General features: G+C 40.3%; 1 protein-coding gene across 1 annotated transcript in view; it reads right to left on the bottom strand.

Moving 5' to 3' along the window:
- Positions 1-27,369, bottom strand: part of LOC110521306 (receptor-type tyrosine-protein phosphatase beta) — a 120,749-nt gene that overhangs the window by 54,843 nt on the left and 38,537 nt on the right. Inside the window, exons 2-9 of the mRNA XM_036968573.1 lie at positions 25,909-25,924; positions 25,539-25,703; positions 25,007-25,267; positions 21,814-22,074; positions 17,722-17,982; positions 12,136-12,396; positions 8,041-8,301; positions 2,456-2,716 (exon numbers count right to left, since the gene is read on the bottom strand). Of these exons, the coding sequence (XP_036824468.1) occupies positions 2,456-2,716; positions 8,041-8,301; positions 12,136-12,396; positions 17,722-17,982; positions 21,814-22,074; positions 25,007-25,267; positions 25,539-25,703; positions 25,909-25,924 (1,747 nt within the window). The remainder of the gene's footprint in view (positions 1-2,455; positions 2,717-8,040; positions 8,302-12,135; positions 12,397-17,721; positions 17,983-21,813; positions 22,075-25,006; positions 25,268-25,538; positions 25,704-25,908; positions 25,925-27,369) is intronic.

Below are 27,369 nucleotides of genomic sequence, written 5' to 3'. Positions count from 1 at the left end.
TCATACAAGGAGAAGACTGATCAGAGATGCAGCCAAGAGGCCCATGATCACTCTGGATGAACTGCAGAGATCTACAGCTGAGGTGGGAGACTCTGTCCATAGGACAACAATCAGTTGTATATTGCACAAATCTGGCCTTTATGGAAGAGTGGCAAGAAGAAAGCCATTTCTTAAAGATATCCATAAAAAGTGTAATTTAAAGTTTGCCACAAGCCACCTGGGAGACACACCAAACATGTGGAAGAAGGTGCTCTGGTCAGATGAAACCAAAATTGAACTTTTTGGCAACAATGCAAAACGTTATGTTTGGCGTAAAAGCAACACAGCTCATCACCCTGAACAAACCATCCCCACTGTCAAACATGGTGGTGGCAGCATCATGGTTTGGGCCTGCTTTTCTTCAGCAGGGACAGGGAAGATGGTTAAAATTGATGGGAAGATGGATGGAGCCAAATACAGGACCATTCTGGAAGAAAACCTGATGGAGTCTGCAAAAGACCTGAGACTGAAAACTGAAAACTGCTGTTCACAAATGCTCTCCATCCAACCTCACTGAGCTCGAGCTGTTTTGCAAGGAAGAATGGGAAAAAAATTCAGTCTCTCGATGTGCAAAACTGATAGAGACATACCCCAAGCGACTTACAGCTGTAATCGCAGCAAAAGGTGGCGCTACAAAGTATTAACTTAAGGGGGCTGAATAAATTTTGCACGCCCAATTTTTCAGTTTTTGATTTGTTAAAAAAGTTTGAAATATCCAATAAATGTCGTTCCACTTCATGATTGTGCCCCACTTGTTGTTGATTCTTCAGAAAAAAATACAGTTTTATATGTTTATGTTTGAAGCCTGAAATGTGGCAAAAGGTCGCAAAGTTCAAGGGGGCCGAATACTTTCGCCAGGCACTGTATTTTGTGAAGTGCACCAGTCCCTCCTGCAGCAAACTACTCCCACAACATGATGCTGCCATCCCCGTGCTTCACGGTTGAGATGTTCTTTGGCTTGCAAGCCTCCCCCGTTTTCCTCCAAACATAACAATGGTCATTATGGCCAAACAGTTCTATTTTTGTTTCATCAGACCAGAGGACATTTCTCCAAATAGTAAGATTTTTGTCCCCATGTGCAGTTGCAAACTGTAGTCTGGCTTTTTTATGGTGTTTTTTGAGCAGTGGCTTCTTCCTTGCTGTCAATATAGGACTCGTTTTACTGTGGATATAGATACTTTTGTACCCGTTTCCTCCAGCATCTTCACAAGGTCCTTTGCTGTTGTTCTGAGATTGATTTACACTTTTCGCACCAAAGTACTTCATCTCTAGGAAACAGAACGCGTCTCCTTCCTGAGTGGTATGACGGCTGCGTGGTCCCATGGTGTTTATACTTGCGTACTATTGTTTGTACAGATGAACATGGTACCTTCAGGTGTTTGGAAATTGCTCCCAAGGATGAACCAGACTTGTGGAGGTCCACAAATTGTTTTCTGAGGTCTTGGCTGATTTCTTTTGATTTTACCATGATGTCAAGCAAAGAGACACTGAGTTTGAAGGTAGGCCTTGAAATTCATCTACAGGTTCACCTCCAATTGACTCAAATTATGTCAATTAGCCTATTAGGAGCTTCTAAAGCCATGACATCATTTTCTGGAATTTTCCAAGCATTTAAAGGCACAGTCAACTTAGGGTATGTTAACTTCTGACCTACTGGAATTGTGATACAGTGAAATAATCTGTCTGTAAACAATTGTTGGAAAAATTACTTGTGTCATTCACAAGGTAGATTTCGTAACCGACTTGCCAAAACTATAGTTTGTTAACAAGACATTTTTGGAGTGGTTAAAAAACAAGTTTTAATGACTCCAATCTAAGTGTACTTCCGACTTCAACTGTACCTGTCAGCAACAGGTGTGGCTGAAATAGCCAAATCCATTTATTTGAAGGGTTGTCCACATACTTTTGTATATATAGCGTATTTCTTAACACTTCTACATTCATGTGGATACTACCATGATTATGGAAAATCCTGAATGAATCATGAATAATGATGAGTGAGAATGTTACAGATACATAAATACAGTATCATACCCCCATGACATGCTAACGTCTCACCATTACAATAACAGGGGAGGTAAGCATTTTTGGAGGGAGGGGTATAATATGTTGTGCGTCTAAGTTCCTCACTCATAATTATTCACATTTCATTCAGGACTATCTGTAATCATGATAGCATCCACATTAATGTAGAAGTGTTTAGAAACATATTCTATTCTTATTTATAATAAAAGTGACTACAAAATGACATAATACATTACTTAGGGCAAAAATCCTCTGAAATGTCTCATTGCAGAAAGACATGGCAACTTTAAAATCATCACGTTCTTGGATCCAAACAAGTAACGTTTAAATGAATACAAATAGTATCTGTGGCATTGAAACAATCCAACACTAAAGTATCTGAGTTACTTACTTGTATACTTAGAAACTGTCTTGCTCTGTCCTACAGTTGTGTTATCTCCAGCCACTGCAGTGACTGTGAAGAAGTACTGCACTCCAGCAGTGAGAGCAGTAACATTCAAAGAGGTTTCTGGGGTATTCCGACTGCCACTGGTATTGCCATCAGTCCATTCTACTCTGTAGAAGGATCTGTTTCCGAATGGTTCAGTCCAGTTCAGAAACACAGATGATGTTGTGATTTCAGTGGACATGAGGTTTCTGATGATTGCGGGCTCTGTGTGTGCAAGAAAGGGGGTTTGAGGAACAAAAGACAATAGAGTGTCTTCAAATATTGACATTGACTGACTTGTGCAATCCAGCACACATTGTGAGAGAGTTTGTGTAAATCTCGACCAAACAAATGTCACTCAACACTAGTCTTTGATAAAAATACCATCAAATAAACAAGAACTTCTGAACAAAGATATGAAGCAAAACATGCAGTGTTTCCCCTATATTCATTTAGCAAATTGTTGCCGCACTCCAAAAAATATGATACAATAAAATATATACAGTGAGCTCCAAAAGTATTGGGACAGTGACATATTTTCGTTTTGTTTTGGCTCTGTACTCCAGCACTTTGAATGAGGTAAATTTGCAGACAGTCAAATTTAATTTGAGGATATTTTCATCCATATCAGATGATCCGTTTAGAAATTACAGCACTTTTTGTACATAGTCCCCCCCACCCTCATTTTAGTGGACCAAAATGTGTATTAAAGTAGTAAAATGCTAAATATTTGGTCCCATATTCAGAGCACGCAATGGCTGGAACAAGGTTGTGACTTTAAAAATGTGTTGGATGCATTTAATATTTGTTTTGGTTGTGTTTCAGATTATTTTGTGCCTAATAGAAATGAATGATAATTAATGTATTACGTCATTTTGGAGTCACTTTTATTGTAACTAAGAATAGAATATACACTATATGACCAAAAGTAAGTGGACACCTGCTCGTCAAACATCTAATTCCAAAATCATGGGCATTAATATGGAGTTGACCCCCTTTTGCTGCTATATCAGCCTCCACTCTTCTGGGAAGCTTTCCACTAGATCTTGGAACATTGCTGCGGGCACTTTCGTCCAGTCAGCGACAAGAGCATTAGTGAGGTCGAGCACTGATGTTGGGCGATGAGGCCTGTCTCGCAGTTTGCGTTCCAATTCATTCCAAAGGTGTTCGATGGGGTTGAGGTCAGGGATCTGTGCAGGCCAGTCAAATACTTCTACACCGATCTTGAAAAAACATTTCTGTATGGACCTCGCTTTGTGCACAAGGGCTTTGTCATGCTGAAACAGGAAAGGGCCTTCCCCAAACTGTTGCAACGAAGTTGGCAGCACAGAACCGTCTATAATGTCATTGTATACTGTAGTGTTAAGATTTCCCTTCACTGGAACTAAGGGGCCTAGCCCGAACAATGAAAAACAGCCCCAGACCATTATTCCTCCTCCACCAAACTTTAGAGTTGGCACTATGCATTGGGGCAGGTAGCGTTCTCCTGGCATCCTCCAAAACCAGATTTGTCCGTCGGACTGCCAGATGGTGAAGCGTGATTCATCATTCCAGAGAACATGTTTCCACTGCTCCAGAGTCCAATGGCGGCGAGCTTTACTCCACTCCAGCAGACGCTTGGCATTGTGCATGGTTATCTTAGGCTATCTTGGGTTATCTTGTGTGCCCTACCACTTGGCGGCTGAGCCGTTGTTGCTCTTAGGCGTTTCCACTTTACAATAACAGCACCTACAATTGACCCGGGGCAGGTCTCTCAGGGAAGGCATTTGACTAACTGATAAGTTGGAAAAGTGGCATCCTATGACGATGACACGTTGGAAGTCACTGAGCTCTTCAGCAAGGCCTTTCTACTGCCAATGTTGGTCTATGGCTGTGTGCTCGATTTTATATACAGCTGAAGTTGGAAGTTTACATACACCTTAGCCAAATACATTTAAACTCAGTTTTTCACAATTCGTGACATTTAATCCTAGTAAAAATGCCCTGTCTTAGGTGAGTTAGGATCACCACTTCATTTTAAGAATGTGAAATGTCAGAATAATAGTAGAGAGAATTATTTATTTCAGCTTTTATTTCTTTCATCACATTCACAGTGGGTCAGACATTTACATACACTCAATTAGTATTTGGTAGCATTGCCTTTAAATTGTTTAACTAGGGTCAAACATTTTGGGTAGCCTTCCACAGGCTTCCCACAGTAAGTTGGGTGGATATTGGCCCCTTCCTCCTGACTGAGCTGGTGTAACTGAGTCAGGTTTGCAGGCCTCCTTGCTCACACATGCTTTTTCAGTTCTGCACACACATTTTCAATGGGATTGAGGTCAGGACTTTGTGATGGCCACTCCAATACCTTGACTTTGTTGTCCTTAAGCCATTTTGCCACAACTTTGGAAGTGTGCTTTGGGTGATTGTCCATTTAGAAGACCCATTTGCGACCAAGCTTTAACTGATGTCTTGAGACGTTGCTTCAATATATCCACATAATTTTCCTAACTCATGATGCCATCTACAGTGCCTTGCGAAAGTATTCGGCCCCCTTGAACTTTGCGACCTTTTGCCACATTTCAGGCTTCAAACATAAAGATATAAAACTGTATTTTTTTCTGAAGAATCAACAACAAGTGGGACACAATCATGAAGTGGAACGACATTTATTGGATATTTCAAACTTTTTTAACAAATCAAAAACTGAAAAATTGGGCGTGCAAAATTATTCAGCCCCTTTACTTTCAGTGCAGCAAACTCTCTCCAGAAGTTCAGTGAGGATCTCTGAATGATCCAATGTTGACCTAAATGACTAATGATGATAAATACAATCCACCTGTGTGTAATCAAGTCTCCGTATAAATGCACCTGCACTGTGACAGTCTCAGAGGTCCGTTAAAAGCGCAGAGAGCATCATGAAGAACAAGGAACACACCAGGCAGGTCCGAGATACTGTTGTGAAGAAGTTTAAAGCCGGATTTGGATACAAAAAGATTTCCCAAGCTTTAAACATCCCAAGGAGCACTGTGCAAGCGATAATATTGAAATGGAAGGAGTATCAGACCACTGCAAATCTACCAAGACCTGGCCGTCCCTCTAAACTTTCAGCTCATACAAGGAGAAGACTGATCAGAGATGCAGCCAAGAGGCCCATGATCACTCTGGATGAACTGCAGAGATCTACAGCTGAGGTGGGAGACTCTGTCCATAGGACAACAATCAGTTGTATATTGCACAAATCTGGCCTTTATGGAAGAGTGGCAAGAAGAAAGCCATTTCTTAAAGATATCCATAAAAAGTGTAATTTAAAGTTTGCCACAAGCCACCTGGGAGACACACCAAACATGTGGAAGAAGGTGCTCTGGTCAGATGAAACCAAAATTGAACTTTTTGGCAACAATGCAAAACGTTATGTTTGGCGTAAAAGCAACACAGCTCATCACCCTGAACAAACCATCCCCACTGTCAAACATGGTGGTGGCAGCATCATGGTTTGGGCCTGCTTTTCTTCAGCAGGGACAGGGAAGATGGTTAAAATTGATGGGAAGATGGATGGAGCCAAATACAGGACCATTCTGGAAGAAAACCTGATGGAGTCTGCAAAAGACCTGAGACTGAAAACTGAAAACTGCTGTTCACAAATGCTCTCCATCCAACCTCACTGAGCTCGAGCTGTTTTGCAAGGAAGAATGGGAAAAAAATTCAGTCTCTCGATGTGCAAAACTGATAGAGACATACCCCAAGCGACTTACAGCTGTAATCGCAGCAAAAGGTGGCGCTACAAAGTATTAACTTAAGGGGGCTGAATAAATTTTGCACGCCCAATTTTTCAGTTTTTGATTTGTTAAAAAAGTTTGAAATATCCAATAAATGTCGTTCCACTTCATGATTGTGCCCCACTTGTTGTTGATTCTTCAGAAAAAAATACAGTTTTATATGTTTATGTTTGAAGCCTGAAATGTGGCAAAAGGTCGCAAAGTTCAAGGGGGCCGAATACTTTCGCCAGGCACTGTATTTTGTGAAGTGCACCAGTCCCTCCTGCAGCAAACTACTCCCACAACATGATGCTGCCATCCCCGTGCTTCACGGTTGAGATGTTCTTTGGCTTGCAAGCCTCCCCCGTTTTCCTCCAAACATAACAATGGTCATTATGGCCAAACAGTTCTATTTTTGTTTCATCAGACCAGAGGACATTTCTCCAAATAGTAAGATTTTTGTCCCCATGTGCAGTTGCAAACTGTAGTCTGGCTTTTTTATGGTGTTTTTTGAGCAGTGGCTTCTTCCTTGCTGTCAATATAGGACTCGTTTTACTGTGGATATAGATACTTTTGTACCCGTTTCCTCCAGCATCTTCACAAGGTCCTTTGCTGTTGTTCTGAGATTGATTTACACTTTTCGCACCAAAGTACTTCATCTCTAGGAAACAGAACGCGTCTCCTTCCTGAGTGGTATGACGGCTGCGTGGTCCCATGGTGTTTATACTTGCGTACTATTGTTTGTACAGATGAACATGGTACCTTCAGGTGTTTGGAAATTGCTCCCAAGGATGAACCAGACTTGTGGAGGTCCACAAATTGTTTTCTGAGGTCTTGGCTGATTTCTTTTGATTTTACCATGATGTCAAGCAAAGAGACACTGAGTTTGAAGGTAGGCCTTGAAATTCATCTACAGGTTCACCTCCAATTGACTCAAATTATGTCAATTAGCCTATTAGGAGCTTCTAAAGCCATGACATCATTTTCTGGAATTTTCCAAGCATTTAAAGGCACAGTCAACTTAGGGTATGTTAACTTCTGACCTACTGGAATTGTGATACAGTGAAATAATCTGTCTGTAAACAATTGTTGGAAAAATTACTTGTGTCATTCACAAGGTAGATTTCGTAACCGACTTGCCAAAACTATAGTTTGTTAACAAGACATTTTTGGAGTGGTTAAAAAACAAGTTTTAATGACTCCAATCTAAGTGTACTTCCGACTTCAACTGTACCTGTCAGCAACAGGTGTGGCTGAAATAGCCAAATCCATTTATTTGAAGGGTTGTCCACATACTTTTGTATATATAGCGTATTTCTTAACACTTCTACATTCATGTGGATACTACCATGATTATGGAAAATCCTGAATGAATCATGAATAATGATGAGTGAGAATGTTACAGATACATAAATACAGTATCATACCCCCATGACATGCTAACGTCTCACCATTACAATAACAGGGGAGGTAAGCATTTTTGGAGGGAGGGGTATAATATGTTGTGCGTCTAAGTTCCTCACTCATAATTATTCACATTTCATTCAGGACTATCTGTAATCATGATAGCATCCACATTAATGTAGAAGTGTTTAGAAACATATTCTATTCTTATTTATAATAAAAGTGACTACAAAATGACATAATACATTACTTAGGGCAAAAATCCTCTGAAATGTCTCATTGCAGAAAGACATGGCAACTTTAAAATCATCACGTTCTTGGATCCAAACAAGTAACGTTTAAATGAATACAAATAGTATCTGTGGCATTGAAACAATCCAACACTAAAGTATCTGAGTTACTTACTTGTATACTTAGAAACTGTCTTGCTCTGTCCTACAGTTGTGTTATCTCCAGCCACTGCAGTGACTGTGAAGAAGTACTGCACTCCAGCAGTGAGAGCAGTAACATTCAAAGAGGTTTCTGGGGTATTCTGACTGCCACTGGTATTGCCATCAGTCCATTCTACTCTGTAGAAGGATCTGTTTCCGAATGGTTCAGTCCAGTTCAGAAACACAGATGATGTTGTGATTTCAGTGGACATGAGGTTTCTGATGATTGCGGGCTCTGTGTGTGCAAGAAAGGGGGTTTGAGGAACAAAAGACAATAGAGTGTCTTCAAATATTGACATTGACTGACTTGTGCAATCCAGCACACATTGTGAGAGAGTTTGTGTAAATCTCGACCAAACAAATGTCACTCAACACTAGTCTTTGATAAAAATACCATCAAATAAACAAGAACTTCTGAACAAAGATATGAAGCAAAACATGCAGTGTTTCCCCTATATTCATTTAGCAAATTGTTGCCGCACTCCAAAAAATATGATACAATAAAATATATACAGTGAGCTCCAAAAGTATTGGGACAGTGACATATTTTCGTTTTGTTTTGGCTCTGTACTCCAGCACTTTGAATGAGGTAAATTTGCAGACAGTCAAATTTAATTTGAGGATATTTTCATCCATATCAGATGATCCGTTTAGAAATTACAGCACTTTTTGTACATAGTCCCCCCCACCCTCATTTTAGTGGACCAAAATGTGTATTAAAGTAGTAAAATGCTAAATATTTGGTCCCATATTCAGAGCACGCAATGGCTGGAACAAGGTTGTGACTTTAAAAATGTGTTGGATGCATTTAATATTTGTTTTGGTTGTGTTTCAGATTATTTTGTGCCTAATAGAAATGAATGATAATTAATGTATTACGTCATTTTGGAGTCACTTTTATTGTAACTAAGAATAGAATATACACTATATGACCAAAAGTAAGTGGACACCTGCTCGTCAAACATCTAATTCCAAAATCATGGGCATTAATATGGAGTTGACCCCCTTTTGCTGCTATATCAGCCTCCACTCTTCTGGGAAGCTTTCCACTAGATCTTGGAACATTGCTGCGGGCACTTTCGTCCAGTCAGCGACAAGAGCATTAGTGAGGTCGAGCACTGATGTTGGGCGATGAGGCCTGTCTCGCAGTTTGCGTTCCAATTCATTCCAAAGGTGTTCGATGGGGTTGAGGTCAGGGATCTGTGCAGGCCAGTCAAATACTTCTACACCGATCTTGAAAAAACATTTCTGTATGGACCTCGCTTTGTGCACAAGGGCTTTGTCATGCTGAAACAGGAAAGGGCCTTCCCCAAACTGTTGCAACGAAGTTGGCAGCACAGAACCGTCTATAATGTCATTGTATACTGTAGTGTTAAGATTTCCCTTCACTGGAACTAAGGGGCCTAGCCCGAACAATGAAAAACAGCCCCAGACCATTATTCCTCCTCCACCAAACTTTAGAGTTGGCACTATGCATTGGGGCAGGTAGCGTTCTCCTGGCATCCTCCAAAACCAGATTTGTCCGTCGGACTGCCAGATGGTGAAGCGTGATTCATCATTCCAGAGAACATGTTTCCACTGCTCCAGAGTCCAATGGCGGCGAGCTTTACTCCACTCCAGCAGACGCTTGGCATTGTGCATGGTTATCTTAGGCTATCTTGGGTTATCTTGTGTGCCCTACCACTTGGCGGCTGAGCCGTTGTTGCTCTTAGGCGTTTCCACTTTACAATAACAGCACCTACAATTGACCCGGGGCAGGTCTCTCAGGGAAGGCATTTGACTAACTGATAAGTTGGAAAAGTGGCATCCTATGACGATGACACGTTGGAAGTCACTGAGCTCTTCAGCAAGGCCTTTCTACTGCCAATGTTGGTCTATGGCTGTGTGCTCGATTTTATATACAGCTGAAGTTGGAAGTTTACATACACCTTAGCCAAATACATTTAAACTCAGTTTTTCACAATTCGTGACATTTAATCCTAGTAAAAATGCCCTGTCTTAGGTGAGTTAGGATCACCACTTCATTTTAAGAATGTGAAATGTCAGAATAATAGTAGAGAGAATTATTTATTTCAGCTTTTATTTCTTTCATCACATTCACAGTGGGTCAGACATTTACATACACTCAATTAGTATTTGGTAGCATTGCCTTTAAATTGTTTAACTAGGGTCAAACATTTTGGGTAGCCTTCCACAGGCTTCCCACAGTAAGTTGGGTGGATATTGGCCCCTTCCTCCTGACTGAGCTGGTGTAACTGAGTCAGGTTTGCAGGCCTCCTTGCTCACACATGCTTTTTCAGTTCTGCACACACATTTTCAATGGGATTGAGGTCAGGGCTTTGTGATGGCCACTCCAATACCTTGACTTTGTTGTCCTTAAGCCATTTTGCCACAACTTTGGAAGTGTGCTTGGGGTGATTGTCCATTTAGAAGACCCATTTGCGACCAAGCTTTAACTGATGTCTTGAGACGTTGCTTCAATATATCCACATAATTTTCCTACCTCATGATGCCATCTATTTTGTGAAGTGCACCAGTCCCTCCTGCAGCAAACTACTCCCACAACATGATGCTGCCATCCCCGTGCTTCACGGTTGAGATGTTCTTTGGCTTGCAAGCCTCCCCCGTTTTCCTCCAAACATAACAATGGTGATTATGGCCAAACAGTTATATTTTTGTTTCATCAGACCAGAGGACATTTCTCCAAATAGTAAGATTTTTGTCCCCATGTGCAGTTGCAAACTGTAGTCTGGCTTTTTTATGGTGGTTTTTGAGCAGTGGCTTCTTCCTTGCTGTCAATATAGGACTCGTTTTACTGTGGATATAAATACTTTTGTACCCGTTTCCTCCAGCATCTTCACAAGGTCCTTTGCTGTTGTTCTGAGATTGATTTACACTTTTCGCACCAAAGTACTTCATCTCTAGGAAACAGAACGCGTCTCCTTCCTGAGTGGTATGACGGCTGCGTGGTCCCATGGTGTTTATACTTGCGTACTATTGTTTGTACAGATGAACATGGTACCTTCAGGTGTTTGGAAATTGCTCCCAAGGATGAACCAGACTTGTGGAGGTCCACAAATTGTTTTCTGAGGTCTTGGCTGATTTCTTTTGATTTTACCATGATGTCAAGCAAAGAGACACTGAGTTTGAAGGTAGGCCTTGAAATTCATCTACAGGTTCACCTCCAATTGACTCAAATTATGTCAATTAGCCTATTAGGAGCTTCTAAAGCCATGACATCATTTTCTGGAATTTTCCAAGCATTTAAAGGCACAGTCAACTTAGGGTATGTTAACTTCTGACCTACTGGAATTGTGATACAGTGAAATAATCTGTCTGTAAACAATTGTTGGAAAAATTACTTGTGTCATTCACAAGGTAGATTTCGTAAACGACTTGCCAAAACTATAGTTTGTTAACAAGACATTTTTGGAGTGGTTAAAAAACACGTTTTAATGACTCCAATCTAAGTGTACTTCCGACTTCAACTGTACCTGTCAGCAACAGGTGTGGCTGAAATAGCCAAATCCATTTATTTGAAGGGTTGTCCACATACTTTTGTATATATAGCGTATTTCTTAACACTTCTACATTCATGTGGATACTACCATGATTATGGAAAATCCTGAATGAATCATGAATAATGATGAGTGAGAATGTTACAGATGCATAAATACAGTATCATACCCCCATGACATGCTAACGTCTCACCATTACAATAACAGGGGAGGTAAGCATTTTTGGAGGGAGGGGTATAATATGTTGTGCGTCTAAGTTCCTCACTCATAATTATTCACAATTCATTCAGGACTATCTGTAATCATGATAGCATCCACATTAATGTAGAAGTGTTTAGAAACATATTCTATTCTTATTTATAATAAAAGTGACTACAAAATGACATAATACATTACTTAGGGCAAAAATCCTCTGAAATGTCTCATTGCAGAAAGACATGGCAACTTTAAAATCATCACGTTCTTGGATCCAAACAAGTAACGTTTAAATGAATACAAATAGTATCTGTGGCATTGAAACAATCCAACACTAAAGTATCTGAGTTACTTACTTGTATACTTAGAAACTGTCTTGCTCTGTCCTACAGTTGTGTTATCTCCAGCCACTGCAGTGACTGTGAAGAAGTACTGCACTCCAGCAGTGAGAGCAGTAACATTCAAAGAGGTTTCTGGGGTATTCTGACTGCCACTGGTATTGCCATCAGTCCATTCTACTCTGTGGAAGGATCTGTTTCCGAATGGTTCAGTCCAGTTCAGAAACACAGATGATGTTGTGATTTCAGTGGACATGAGGTTTCTGATGATTGCGGGCTCTGTGTGTGCAAGAAAGGGGGTTTGAGGAACAAAAGACAATAGAGTGTCTTCAAATATTGACATTGACTGACTTGTGCAATCCAGCACACATTGTGAGAGAGTTTGTGTAAATCTCGACCAAACAAATGTCACTCAACACTAGTCTTTGATAAAAATACCATCAAATAAACAAGAACTTCTGAACAAAGATATGAAGCAAAACATGCAGTGTTTCCCCTATATTCATTTAGCAAATTGTTGCCGCACTCCAAAAAATATGATACAATAAAATATATACAGTGAGCTCCAAAAGTATTGGGACAGTGACATATTTTCATTTTGTTTTGGCTCTGTACTCCAGCACTTTGAATGAGGTAAATTTGCAGACAGTCAAATTTAATTTGAGGATATTTTCATCCATATCAGATGATCCGTTTAGAAATTACAGCACTTTTTGTACATAGTCCCCCCCACCCTCATTTTAGTGGACCAAAATGTGTATTAAAGTAGTGAAATGCTAAATATTTGGTCCCATATTCAGAGCACGCAATGGCTGGAACAAGGTTGTGACTTTAAAAATGTGTTGGATGCATTTAATATTTGTTTTGGTTGTGTTTCAGATTATTTTGTGCCTAATAGAAATGAATGATAATTAATGTATTACGTCATTTTGGAGTCACTTTTATTGTAACTAAGAATAGAATATAAACTATATGACCAAAAGTAAGTGGACACCTGCTCGTCAAACATCTAATTCCAAAATCATGGGCATTAATATGGAGTTGACCCCCCTTTGCTGCTATATCAGCCTCCACTCTTCTGAGAAGGCTTTCCACTAGATCTTGAAACATTGCTGCGGGCACTTTCTTCCAGTCAGCGACAAGAGCATTAGTGAGGTCGAGCACTGATGTTGGGCGATGAGGCCTGTCTCGCAGTTTGCGTTCCAATTCATCCCAAAGGTGTTCGATGGGGTTGAGGTCAGGGATCTGTGCAGGCCAGTCAAATACTTCTACACCGATCTTGAAAAACCATTTCTGTATGGACCTCGCTTTGTGCACAAGGGCTTTGTCATGCTGAAACAGGAAAGGGCCTTCCCCAAACTGTTGCAACGAAGTTGGCAGCACAGAACCGTCTATAATGTCATTGTATACTGTAGTGTTAAGATTTCCCTTCACTGGAACTAAGGGGCCTAGCCCGAACAATGAAAAACAGCCCCAGACCATTATTCCTCCTCCACCAAACTTTAGAGTTGGCACTATGCATTGGGGCAGGTAGCGTTCTCCTGGCATCCTCCAAAACCAGATTTGTCCGTCGGACTGCCAGATGGTGAAGCGTGATTCATCATTCCAGAGAACATGTTTCCACTGCTCCAGAGTCCAATGGCGGCGAGCTTTACTCCACTCCAGCAGACGCTTGGCATTGTGCATGGTTATCTTAGGCTATCTTGGGTTATCTTGTGTGCCCTACCACTTGGCGGCTGAGCCGTTGTTGCTCTTAGGCGTTTCCACTTTACAATAACAGCACCTACAATTGACCCGGGGCAGGTCTCTCAGGGAAGGCATTTGACTAACTGATAAGTTGGAAAAGTGGCATCCTATGACGATGACACGTTGGAAGTCACTGAGCTCTTCAGCAAGGCCTTTCTACTGCCAATGTTGGTCTATGGCTGTGTGCTCGATTTTATATACAGCTGAAGTTGGAAGTTTACATACACCTTAGCCAAATACATTTAAACTCAGTTTTTCACAATTCGTGACATTTAATCCTAGTAAAAATGCCCTGTCTTAGGTGAGTTAGGATCACCACTTCATTTTAAGAATGTGAAATGTCAGAATAATAGTAGAGAGAATTATTTATTTCAGCTTTTATTTCTTTCATCACATTCACAGTGGGTCAGACGTTTACATACACTCAATTAGTATTTGGTAGCATTGCCTTTAAATTGTTTAACTAGGGTCAAACATTTTGGGTAGCCTTCCACAGGCTTCCCACAGTAAGTTGGGTGGATATTGGCCCCTTCCTCCTGACTGAGCTGGTGTAACTGAGTCAGGTTTGCAGGCCTCCTTGCTCACACATGCTTTTTCAGTTCTGCACACACATTTTCAATGGGATTGAGGTCAGGACTTTGTGATGGCCACTCCAATACCTTGACTTTGTTGTCCTTAAGCCATTTTGCCACAACTTTGGAAGTGTGCTTTGGGTGATTGTCCATTTAGAAGACCCATTTGCGACCAAGCTTTAACTGATGTCTTGAGACGTTGCTTCAATATATCCACATAATTTTCCTAACTCATGATGCCATCTACAGTGCCTTGCGAAAGTATTCGGCCCCCTTGAACTTTGCGACCTTTTGCCACATTTCAGGCTTCAAACATAAAGATATAAAACTGTATTTTTTTCTGAAGAATCAACAACAAGTGGGACACAATCATGAAGTGGAACGACATTTATTGGATATTTCAAACTTTTTTAACAAATCAAAAACTGAAAAATTGGGCGTGCAAAATTATTCAGCCCCTTTACTTTCAGTGCAGCAAACTCTCTCCAGAAGTTCAGTGAGGATCTCTGAATGATCAAATGTTGACCTAAATGACTAATGATGATAAATACAATCCACCTGTGTGTAATCAAGTCTCCGTATAAATGCACCTGCACTGTGACAGTCTCAGAGGTCCGTTAAAAGCGCAGAGAGCATCATGAAGAACAAGGAACACACCAGGCAGGTCCGAGATACTGTTGTGAAGAAGTTTAAAGCCGGATTTGGATACAAAAAGATTTCCCAAGCTTTAAACATCCCAAGGAGCACTGTGCAAGCGATAATATTGAAATGGAAGGAGTATCAGACTACTGCAAATCTACCAAGACCTGGCCGTCCCTCTAAACTTTCAGCTCATACAAGGAGAAGACTGATCAGAGATGCAGCCAAGAGGCCCATGATCACTCTGGATGAACTGCAGAGATCTACAGCTGAGGTGGGAGACTCTGTCCATAGGACAACAATCAGTTGTATATTGCACAAATCTGGCCTTTATGGAAGAGTGGCAAGAAGAAAGCCATTTCTTAAAGATATCCATAAAAAGTGTAATTTAAAGTTTGCCACAAGCCACCTGGGAGACACACCAAACATGTGGAAGAAGGTGCTCTGGTCAGATGAAACCAAAATTGAACTTTTTGGCAACAATGCAAAACGTTATGTTTGGCGTAAAAGCAACACAGCTCATCACCCTGAACAAACCATCCCCACTGTCAAACATGGTGGTGGCAGCATCATGGTTTGGGCCTGCTTTTCTTCAGCAGGGACAGGGAAGATGGTTAAAATTGATGGGAAGATGGATGGAGCCAAATACAGGACCATTCTGGAAGAAAACCTGATGGAGTCTGCAAAAGACCTGAGACTGAAAACTGAAAACTGCTGTTCACAAATGCTCTCCATCCAACCTCACTGAGCTCGAGCTGTTTTGCAAGGAAGAATGGGAAAAAAATTCAGTCTCTCGATGTGCAAAACTGATAGAGACATACCCCAAGCGACTTACAGCTGTAATCGCAGCAAAAGGTGGCGCTACAAAGTATTAACTTAAGGGGGCTGAATAAATTTTGCACGCCCAATTTTTCAGTTTTTGATTTGTTAAAAAAGTTTGAAATATCCAATAAATGTCGTTCCACTTCATGATTGTGCCCCACTTGTTGTTGATTCTTCAGAAAAAAATACAGTTTTATATCTTTATGTTTGAAGCCTGAAATGTGGCAAAAGGTCGCAAAGTTCAAGGGGGCCGAATACTTTCGCCAGGCACTGTATTTTGTGAAGTGCACCAGTCCCTCCTGCAGCAAACTACTCCCACAACATGATGCTGCCATCCCCGTGCTTCACGGTTGAGATGTTCTTTGGCTTGCAAGCCTCCCCCGTTTTCCTCCAAACATAACAATGGTCATTATGGCCAAACAGTTCTATTTTTGTTTCATCAGACCAGAGGACATTTCTCCAAAAAGTAAGATTTTTGTCCCCATGTGCAGTTGCAAACTGTAGTCTGGCTTTTTTATGGTGGTTTTTGAGCAGTGGCTTCTTCCTTGCTGTCAATATAGGACTCGTTTTACTGTGGATATAGATACTTTTGTACCCGTTTCCTCAAGCATCTTCACAAGGTCCTTTGCTGTTGTTCTGAGATTGATTTACACTTTTCGCACCAAAGTACTTCATCTCTAGGAAACAGAACGCGTCTCCTTCCTGAGTGGTATGACGGCTGCGTGGTCCCATGGTGTTTATACTTGCGTACTATTGTTTGTACAGATGAACATGGTACCTTCAGGTGTTTGGAAATTGCTCCCAAGGATGAACCAGACTTGTGGAGGTCCACAAATTGTTTTCTGAGGTCTTGGCTGATTTCTTTTGATTTTACCATGATGTCAAGCAAAGAGACACTGAGTTTGAAGGTAGGCCTTGAAATTCATCTACAGGTACACCTCCAATTGACTCAAATTATGTCAATTAGCCTATTAGGAGCTTCTAAAGCCATGGCATCATTTTCTGGAATTTTCCAAGCATTTAAAGGCACAGTCAACTTAGGGTATGTTAACTTCTGACCTACTGGAATTGTGATACAGTGAAATAATCTGTCTGTAAACAATTGTTGGAAAAATTACTTGTGTCATTCACAAGGTAGATTTCGTAACCGACTTGCCAAAACTATAGTTTGTTAACAAGACATTTTTGGAGTGGTTAAAAAACAAGTTTTAATGACTCCAATCTAAGTGTACTTCCGACTTCAACTGTACCTGTCAGCAACAGGTGTGGCTGAAATAGCCAAATCCATTTATTTGAAGGGTTGTCCACATACTTTTGTATATATAGCGTATTTCTTAACACTTCTACATTCATGTGGATACTACCATGATTATGGAAAATCCTGAATGAATCATGAGTAATGATGAGTGAGAATGTTACAGATACATAAATACAGTATCATACCCCCATGACATGCTAACGTCTCACCATTACAATAACAGGGGAGGTAAGCATTTTTGGAGGGAGGGGTATAATATGTTGTGCGTCTAAGTTCCTCACTCATAATTATTCACAATTCATTCAGGACTATCTGTAATCATGATAGCATCCACATTAATGTAGAAGTGTTTAGAAACATATTCTATTCTTATTTATAATAAAAGTGACTACAAAATGACATAATACATTACTTAGGGCAAAAATCCTCTGAAATGTCTCATTGCAGAAAGACATGGCAACTTTAAAATCATCACGTTCTTGGATCCAAACAAGTAACGTTTAAATGAATACAAATAGTATCTGTGGCATTGAAACAATCCAACACTAAAGTATCTGAGTTACTTACTTGTATACTTAGAAACTGTCTTGCTCTGTCCTACAGTTGTGTTATCTCCAGCCACTGCAGTGACTGTGAAGAAGTACTGCACTCCAGCAGTGAGAGCAGTAACATTCAAAGAGGTTTCTGGGGTATTCTGACTGCCACTGGTATTGCCATCAGTCCATTCTACTCTGTAGGAGGATCTGTTTCCGAATGGTTCAGTCCAGTTCAGAAACACAGATGATGTTGTGATTTCAGTGGACATGAGGTTTCTGATGATTGCGGGCTCTGTGTGTGCAAGAAAGGGGGTTTGAGGAACAAAAGACAATAGAGTGTCTTCAAATATTGACATTGACTGACTTGTGCAATCCAGCACACATTGTGAGAGAGTTTGTGTAAATCTCGACCAAACAAATGTCACTCAACACTAGTCTTTGATAAAAATACCATCAAATAAACAAGAACTTCTGAACAAAGATATGAAGCAAAACATGCAGTGTTTCCCCTATATTCATTTAGCAAATTGTTGCCGCACTCCAAAAAATATGATACAAAAAAATATATACAGTGAGCTCCAAAAGTATTGGGACAGTGACATATTTTCATTTTGTTTTGGCTCTGTACTCCAGCACTTTGAATGAGGTAAATTTGCAGACATTCAAATTTAATTTGAGGATATTTTCATCCATATCAGATGATCCGTTTAGAAATTACAGCACTTTTTGTACATAGTCCCCCCCACCCTCATTTTAGTGGACCAAAATGTGTATTAAAGTAGTAAAATGCTAAATATTTGGTCCCATATTCAGAGCACGCAATGGCTGGAACAAGGTTGTGACTTTAAAAATGTGTTGGATGCATTTAATATTTGTTTTGGTTGTGTTTCAGATTATTTTGTGCCTAATAGAAATTAATGATAATTAATGTATTACGTCATTTTGGAGTCACTTTTATTGTAAGAATAGAATATAAACTATATGACCAAAAGTAAGTGGACACCTGCTCGTCAAACATCTAATTCCAAAATCATGGGCATTAATATGGAGTTGACCCCCCTTTGCTGCTATATCAGCCTCCACTCTTCTGAGAAGGCTTTCCACTAGATCTTGAAACATTGCTGCGGGCACTTTCTTCCAGTCAGCAACAAGAGCATTAGTGAGGTCGAGCACTGATGTTGGGCGATGAGGCCTGTCTCGCAGTTTGCGTTCCAATTCATCCCAAAGGTGTTCGATGGGGTTGAGGTCAGGGATCTGTGCAGGCCAGTCAAATACTTCAACACCGATCTTGAAAAACCATTTCTGTATGGACCTCGCTTTGTGCACAAGGGCTTTGTCATGCTGAAACAGGAAAGGGCCTTCCCCAAACTGTTGCAACGAAGTTGGCAGCACAGAACTGTCTATAATGTCATTGTATACTGTAGTGTTAAGATTTCCCTTCACTGGAACTAAGGGGCCTAGCCCCAACCATGAAAAACAGCCCCAGACCATTATTCCTCCTCCACCAAACTTTAGAGTTGGCACTATGCATTGGGGCAGGTAGCGTTCTCCTGGCATCCTCCTAAACCAGATTTGTCCGTCGGACTGCCAGATGGTGAAGCGTGATTCATCATTCCAGAGAACATGTTTCCACTGCTCCAGAGTCCAATGGCGGCGAGCTTTACTCCACTCCAGCAGACGCTTGGCATTGTGCATGGTTATCTTAGGCTATCTTGGGTTATCTTGTGTGCCCTACCACTTGGCGGCTGAGCCGTTGTTGCTCTTAGGCGTTTCCACTTTACAATAACAGCACCTACAATTGACCCGGGGCAGGTCTCTCAGGGAAGGCATTTGACTAACTGATAAGTTGGAAAAGTGGCATCCTATGACGATGACACGTTGGAAGTCACTGAGCTCTTCAGCAAGGCCTTTCTACTGCCAATGTTGGTCTATGGCTGTGTGCTCGATTTTATATACAGCTGAAGTTGGAAGTTTACATACACCTTAGCCAAATACATTTAAACTCAGTTTTTCACAATTTGTGACATTTAATCCTAGTAAAAATGCCCTGTCTTAGGTGAGTTAGGATCACCACTTCATTTTAAGAATGTGAAATGTCAGAATAATAGTAGAGAGAATTATTTATTTCAGCTTTTATTTCTTTCATCACATTCACAGTGGGTCAGACGTTTACATACACTCAATTAGTATTTGGTAGCATTGCCTTTAAATTGTTTAACTAGGGTCAAACATTTTGGGTAGCCTTCCACAGGCTTCCCACAGTAAGTTGGGTGGATATTGGCCCCTTCCTCCTGACTGAGCTGGTGTAACTGAGTCAGGTTTGCAGGCCTCCTTGCTCACACATGCTTTTTCAGTTCTGCACACACATTTTCAATGGGATTGAGGTCAGGGCTTTGTGATGGCCACTCCAATACCTTGACTTTGTTGTCCTTAAGCCATTTTGCCACAACTTTGGAAGTGTGCTTGGGGTGATTGTCCATTTAGAAGACCCATTTGCGACCAAGCTTTAACTGATGTCTTGAGACGTTGCTTCAATATATCCACATAATTTTCCTACCTCATGATGCCATCTATTTTGTGAAGTGCACCAGTCCCTCCTGCAGCAAACTACTCCCACAACATGATGCTGCCATCCCCGTGCTTCACGGTTGAGATGTTCTTTGGCTTGCAAGCCTCCCCCGTTTTCCTCCAAACATAACAATGGTCATTATGGCCAAACAGTTATATTTTTGTTTCATCAGACCAGAGGACATTTCTCCAAATAGTAAGATTTTTGTCCCCATGTGCAGTTGCAAACTGTAGTCTGGCTTTTTTATGGTGGTTTTTGAGCAGTGGCTTCTTCCTTGCTGTCAATATAGGACTCGTTTTACTGTGGATATAGATACTTTTGTACCCGTTTCCTCCAGCATCTTCACAAGGTCCTTTGCTGTTGTTCTGAGATTGATTTACACTTTTCGCACCAAAGTACTTCATCTCTAGGAAACAGAACGCGTCTCCTTCCTGAGTGGTATGACGGCTGCGTGGTCCCATGGTGTTTATACTTGCGTACTATTGTTTGTACAGATGAACATGGTACCTTCAGGTGTTTGGAAATTGCTCCCAAGGATGAACCAGACTTGTGGAGGTCCACAAATTGTTTTCTGAGGTCTTGGCTGATTTCTTTTGATTTTACCATGATGTCAAGCAAAGAGACACTGAGTTTGAAGGTAGGCCTTGAAATTCATCTACAGGTTCACCTCCAATTGACTCAAATTATGTCAATTAGCCTATTAGGAGCTTCTAAAGCCATGACATCATTTTCTGGAATTTTCCAAGCATTTAAAGGCACAGTCAACTTAGGGTATGTTAACTTCTGACCTACTGGAATTGTGATACAATGAAATAATCTGTCTGTAAACAATTGTTGGAAAAATTACTTGTGTCATTCACAAGGTAGATTTCGTAACCGACTTGCCAAAACTATAGTTTGTTAACAAGACATTTTTGGAGTGGTTAAAAAACACGTTTTAATGACTCCAATCTAAGTGTACTTCCGACTTCAACTGTACCTGTCAGCAACAGGTGTGGCTGAAATAGCCAAATCCATTTATTTGAAGGGTTGTCCACATACTTTTGTATATATAGCGTATTTCTTAACACTTCTACATTCATGTGGATACTACCATGATTATGGAAAATCCTGAATGAATCATGAATAATGATGAGTGAGAATGTTACAGATGCATAAATACAGTATCATACCCCCATGACATGCTAACGTCTCACCATTACAATAACAGGGGAGGTAAGCATTTTTGGAGGGAGGGGTATAATATGTTGTGCGTCTAAGTTCCTCACTCATAATTATTCACAATTCATTCAGGACTATCTGTAATCATGATAGCATCCACATTAATGTAGAAGTGTTTAGAAACATATTCTATTCTTATTTATAATAAAAGTGACTACAAAATGACATAATACATTACTTAGGGCAAAAATCCTCTGAAATGTCTCATTGCAGAAAGACATGGCAACTTTAAAATCATCACGTTCTTGGATCCAAACAAGTAACGTTTAAATGAATACAAATAGTATCTGTGGCATTGAAACAATCCAACACTAAAGTATCTGAGTTACTTACTTGTATACTTAGAAACTGTCTTGCTCTGTCCTACAGTTGTGTTATCTCCAGCCACTGCAGTGACTGTGAAGAAGTACTGCACTCCAGCAGTGAGAGCAGTAACATTCAAAGAGGTTTCTGGGGTATTCTGACTGCCACTGGTATTGCCATCAGTCCATTCTACTCTGTAGAAGGATCTGTTTCCGAATGGTTCAGTCCAGTTCAGAAACACAGATGATGTTGTGATTTCAGTGGACATGAGGTTTCTGATGATTGCGGGCTCTGTGTGTGCAAGAAAGGGGGTTTGAGGAACAAAAGACAATAGAGTGTCTTCAAATATTGACATTGACTGACTTGTGCAATCCAGCACACATTGTGAGAGAGTTTGTGTAAATCTCGACCAAACAAATGTCACTCAACACTAGTCTTTGATAAAAATACCATCAAATAAACAAGAACTTCTGAACAAAGATATGAAGCAAAACATGCAGTGTTTCCCCTATATTCATTTAGCAAATTGTTGCCGCACTCCAAAAAATATGATACAATAAAATATATACAGTGAGCTCCAAAAGTATTGGGACAGTGACATATTTTCGTTTTGTTTTGGCTCTGTACTCCAGCACTTTGAATGAGGTAAATTTGCAGACAGTCAAATTTAATTTGAGGATATTTTCATCCATATCAGATGATCCGTTTAGAAATTACAGCACTTTTTGTACATAGTCCCCCCCCACCCTCATTTTAGTGGACCAAAATGTGTATTAAAGTAGTAAAATGCTAAATATTTGGTCCCATATTCAGAGCACGCAATGGCTGGAACAAGGTTGTGACTTTAAAAATGTGTTGGATGCATTTAATATTTGTTTTGGTTGTGTTTCAGATTATTTTGTGCCTAATAGAAATGAATGATAATTAATGTATTACGTCATTTTGGAGTCACTTTTATTGTAACTAAGAATAGAATATACACTATATGACCAAAAGTAAGTGGACACCTGCTCGTCAAACATCTAATTCCAAAATCATGGGCATTAATATGGAGTTGACCCCCCTTTGCTGCTATATCAGCCTCCACTCTTCTGAGAAGACTTTCCACTAGATCTTGGAACTTTGCTGTGGGCACTTTCTTCCAGTCAGCGACAAGAGCATTAGTGAGGTCGAGCACTGATGTTGGGCGATGAGGCCTGTCTCGCAGTTCGAGTTCCAATTCATCCCAAAGGTGTTTGATGGGGTTGAGGTCAGGGATCTGTGCAGATACTGTCAACTTAGTGTATGTTAACTTCTGACCCACTGGAATTGTGATACAGTGAAATAATCTGTCTGTAAACAATTGTTGGAAAAATTACTTGTGTCATGCACAAGGTAGATTTCGTAACCGACTTGCCAAAACTATAGTTTGTTAACAAGACATTTTTGGAGTGGTTGAAAAACGAGTTTTAATGACTCCAATCTAAGTGTATGTAAATTTACGACTTCAACTGTACCTGTCAGCAATAGGTGTGGCTGAAATAGCCAAATCTATTTATTTGAAGGGTTGTCCACATACTTTTGTATATATAGCGTATTTCTTAACACTTCTACATTCATGTGGATGCGACCATGATTATGGAAAATCCTGAATGAATCATGAGTAATGATGAGTGAGAATGTTACAGATACATAAATACAGTATTATACCCCCATGACATGCAAACATCTCACCATTACAATAACAGGGGAGGTAAGCATTTTTGGAGGGAGGGGTATGATATGTTGTGTGTCTAAGTTCCTCACTCATAATTATTCACATTTCATTCAGGACTATCTGTAATCATGATAGCATCCACATTAATGTAGAAGTGTTTAGAAACATATTATATTCTTATTTATAATAAAAGTGACTACAAGATGACATAATACATTATTTAGGGCAAAAATCCTCTGAAATGTCTCATTGCAGAAAGACATGGCAACTTTAAAATCATCACATTCTTGGATCCATACAAGTAACGTTTAAATGAATACAAATACAGTGCCTTGCGAAAGTATTCGGCCCCCTTGAACTTTGCGACCTTTTGCCACATTTCAGGCTTCAAACATAAAGATATAAAACTGTATTTTTTTGTTAAGAATCAACAACAAGTGGGACACAATCATGAAGTGAAACGACATTTATTGGATATTTCAAACTTTTTTAACAAATCAAAAACTGAAAAATTGGGCGTTCAAAATTATTCAGCCCCTTTACTTTCAGTGCAGCAAACTCTTTCCAGAAGTTCAGTGAGGATCTCTGAATGATCCAATGTTGACCTAAATGGCTAATGATGATAAATACAATCCACCTGTGTGTAATCAAGTCTCCGTATAAATGCACCTGCACTGTGACAGTCTCAGAGGTCCGTTAAAAGCGCAGAGAACATCATGAAGAACAAGGAACACACCAGGCAGGTCCGAGATACTGTTGTGAAGAAGTTTAAAGCCGGATTTGGATACAAAAAGATTTCCCAAGCTTTAAACATCCCAAGGAGCACTATGCAAGCGATAATATTGAAATGGAAGGAGTATCAGACCACTGCAAATCTACCAAGACCTGGCCGTCCCTCTAAACTTTCAGCTCATACAAGGAGAAGACTGATCAGAGATGCAGCCAAGAGGCCCATGATCACTCTGGATGAACTGCAGAGATCTACAGCTGAGGTGGGAGACATGGAATGGTTCAAAAATAAACACATCCAGGTGTTAGAATGGCCAAGTCAAAGTCCAGACCTGAATCCAATCGAGAATCTGTGGAAAGAACTGAAAACTGCTGTTCACAAATGCTCTCCATCCAACCTCACTGAGCTCGAGCTGTTTTGCAAGGAGGAATGGGAAAAAATGTCAGTCTCTCGATGTGCAAAACTGATAGAGACATACCCCAAGCGACTTACAGCTGTAATCGCAGCAAAAGGTGGCGCTACAAAGTATTAACTTAAGGGGGCTGAATAATTTTGCACGCCCAATTTCAGTTTTTGATTTGTTAAAAAAGTTTGAAATATCCAATAAATGTCGTTCCACTTCATGATTGTGTCCCACTTGTTGATTCTTCACAAAAAAATACAGTTTATATCTTTATGTTTGAAGCTTGAAATGTGGCAAAAGGTCGCAAAGTTCAAGGGGGCCGAATACTTTCGCAAGGCACTGTAGTATCTATGGCATTGAAACAATCCAACTCTAAAGTATCTGAGTTACTTACTTGTATACTTAGAAACTGTCTTGCTCTGTCCTACAGTTGTGTTATCTCCAGCCACTGCAGTGACTGTGAAGAGGTACTGCACTCCAGCAGTGAGAGCAGTAACATTAAAAGAGGTTTCTGGGGTATTCTGACTGCCACTGGTTTTGCCATCAGTCCATTCTACTCTGTAGGATGATCTGTTTCCCAATGGTTCAGTCCAGTTCAGAAACACAGATGATGTTGTGATTTCAGAGGCTGTAAGGTTCATGATGACTTCAGGCACTGTGCATGCAAGAGAGGTGGGTGGGGGAGAGAGAATAAATATTTCTGGAATTACTACAGAAGTAGGTGTTGTGAGTAAGAGCCATGAACATAAAACATAGGGTAGGAAGGCATTAAGGAGGTGCCATAAAGATTTAGTAGAGAGAAGACAACAGTTTTAAAAACCACAGTTGTTTAAGGAGATCTTGTCAGGATCAACATTGAAAGTTATTTTGAGTCCAGGACAAGACGTATTCATGGTGAAAACCGGCCCTCGGTGTAAAATACTCACTTGTTGTGCAGCAGCAGTTGACGTTTTGGGTTTTATTCAGGACATTGACTGTAGTTAAGTTGGAGGGAACTGAGGCATTGCCCGTGCTCAAGCTGCAGTTGGAATCTACCTGATCAGTACTGTCTATGTGTGTTACAACACCTTTGAAATTAGTACAGGGAGTGCCTAAAATGGTAGGAGAGTTCAGGGTAGAGGGAAACAAAATCAGGACTTTTTTGGATATTATATACCGTATATGTTTGAATAACATGTGCCTTGGCTATGTTTCTGGAACGTTAAAATTAAGTGTACTTTGAATTATGAATCAACTATCTAAATAATATATTTACTTCAGATTCAAAATTCTACAAGTGGAAAAGACTATACTTACATTGAGCTTCTGAGCACTGTAAGGAAGAAAAGGAGGACAGTTAGCAGTCATACCAGTAGAGGTCAGAATTGTCTCAGAAAAGCGTTGTCAGAACACTAGTTGTCTCGACAAGGCTTGGCCATCGAGGGCCACATAGTATCTGCCTTCATACATTTCACATTAGGATTCTGCGCAGTAATACACAATACTCTTCTCTTGCTCTAATAGTCTCTACACAACTATTCAAACATAGACTAAATATGCATCCTCATTTGAGCATGTTTAGTAGGTTTGAGAAAAATACACACATAGAAACACCCTTTGTCAGGAATCCAAAATCAGATAAAACATCAACAGCCATCTTCATAACTTGTTTATTTCGTAACATGTCAGTATAGCTACCGGTTCTCTAAGGCTATGGGTGGGGGAAACCTCTTCTCTCCAGTGTTATAGGCATGCAGGGACCTGTGGCTCAACCTCTGGCTCCTACATAATCCACAACCTGAATAAACTCTTTCTATGTCCCCTTGGGACAGCCAGGTCACGACACACACTCTTGAGGGGTTCTTTATCAGGGGTGAGGGTGATATGTGTAACAATATACATTTTTTGCACATCAGGAAGGGTTATTTACACTTCTGATGATTGTGAAAAACCATCCTGTTCTTTCCCTCTCCACCATGGTTTCCTTTATGCCATGAAATGCTACAGTGTTAAAAAGATCCTGTAATTGTACGATACACACAGACTACTGGTTGCAGTGAAAGTACAATAAACAACAAGTTACTGAATTGTGTGTATTTATGCCAACCGTCAGTGGAAGTGTTGTACCAGTTTAAAGGGAATCTGTTGTATACTTTTAGCCAGTACTCCTGAAAGTAGCGTCCATGAGCCAAAAGTGGTCCTCGAAAATTGAGTACTACATCACGTATGTGCAATAAGTATATGCTCCATCTATCTCACTCTGCTGTTTTCAATTTCTTTGTAGCTGTCACTCAAATGGTGAGGGTCTGAATCTCATTGGCTGGAACTCAAATTGCTAGGTGGCTGGCCCGCATGGGAGGAAATGTAGGGAAAATCACGCAGCACAGCTTCCATAAAAAGTCACTTTCAAACTAGGGATTTGGTGGCTAATTGACAGTAATTCTGGTCATAGATTGTGCAAATTGACAAATTCCACCAAAAGCAGGGGGTTTAAAAAATACTAACTAGTCACCAAATGTAATGGAGCATGTCTTTAAGTGGTTGATTGTTATGTTGTCAAAGGTTGAGCACCTCTTTTAACACTGTCAGTTCTGACATATTTGCAACGCATGTGACAATACAGACCTGCACTGTTAAGGGGTTACTGTACATTTCACATTACCTTAATGGCAGTTAGTTGCCTGGAAGCTGCGGTGAATTTTGTACTACCTAACTAGCAACTAGCTGTCACTAAATTAAAACGTCACAGTAACTTAACCATGATTCTACATCTACATT

This window comes from Oncorhynchus mykiss, chromosome 30, assembly GCF_013265735.2.
Source record: "Oncorhynchus mykiss isolate Arlee chromosome 30, USDA_OmykA_1.1, whole genome shotgun sequence".
NCBI classification, from domain to species: domain Eukaryota; kingdom Metazoa; phylum Chordata; class Actinopteri; order Salmoniformes; family Salmonidae; genus Oncorhynchus; species Oncorhynchus mykiss.
Note: the sequence above shows the minus strand (reverse complement) of the source record. Positions and strands in the feature narration are given on the sequence as shown.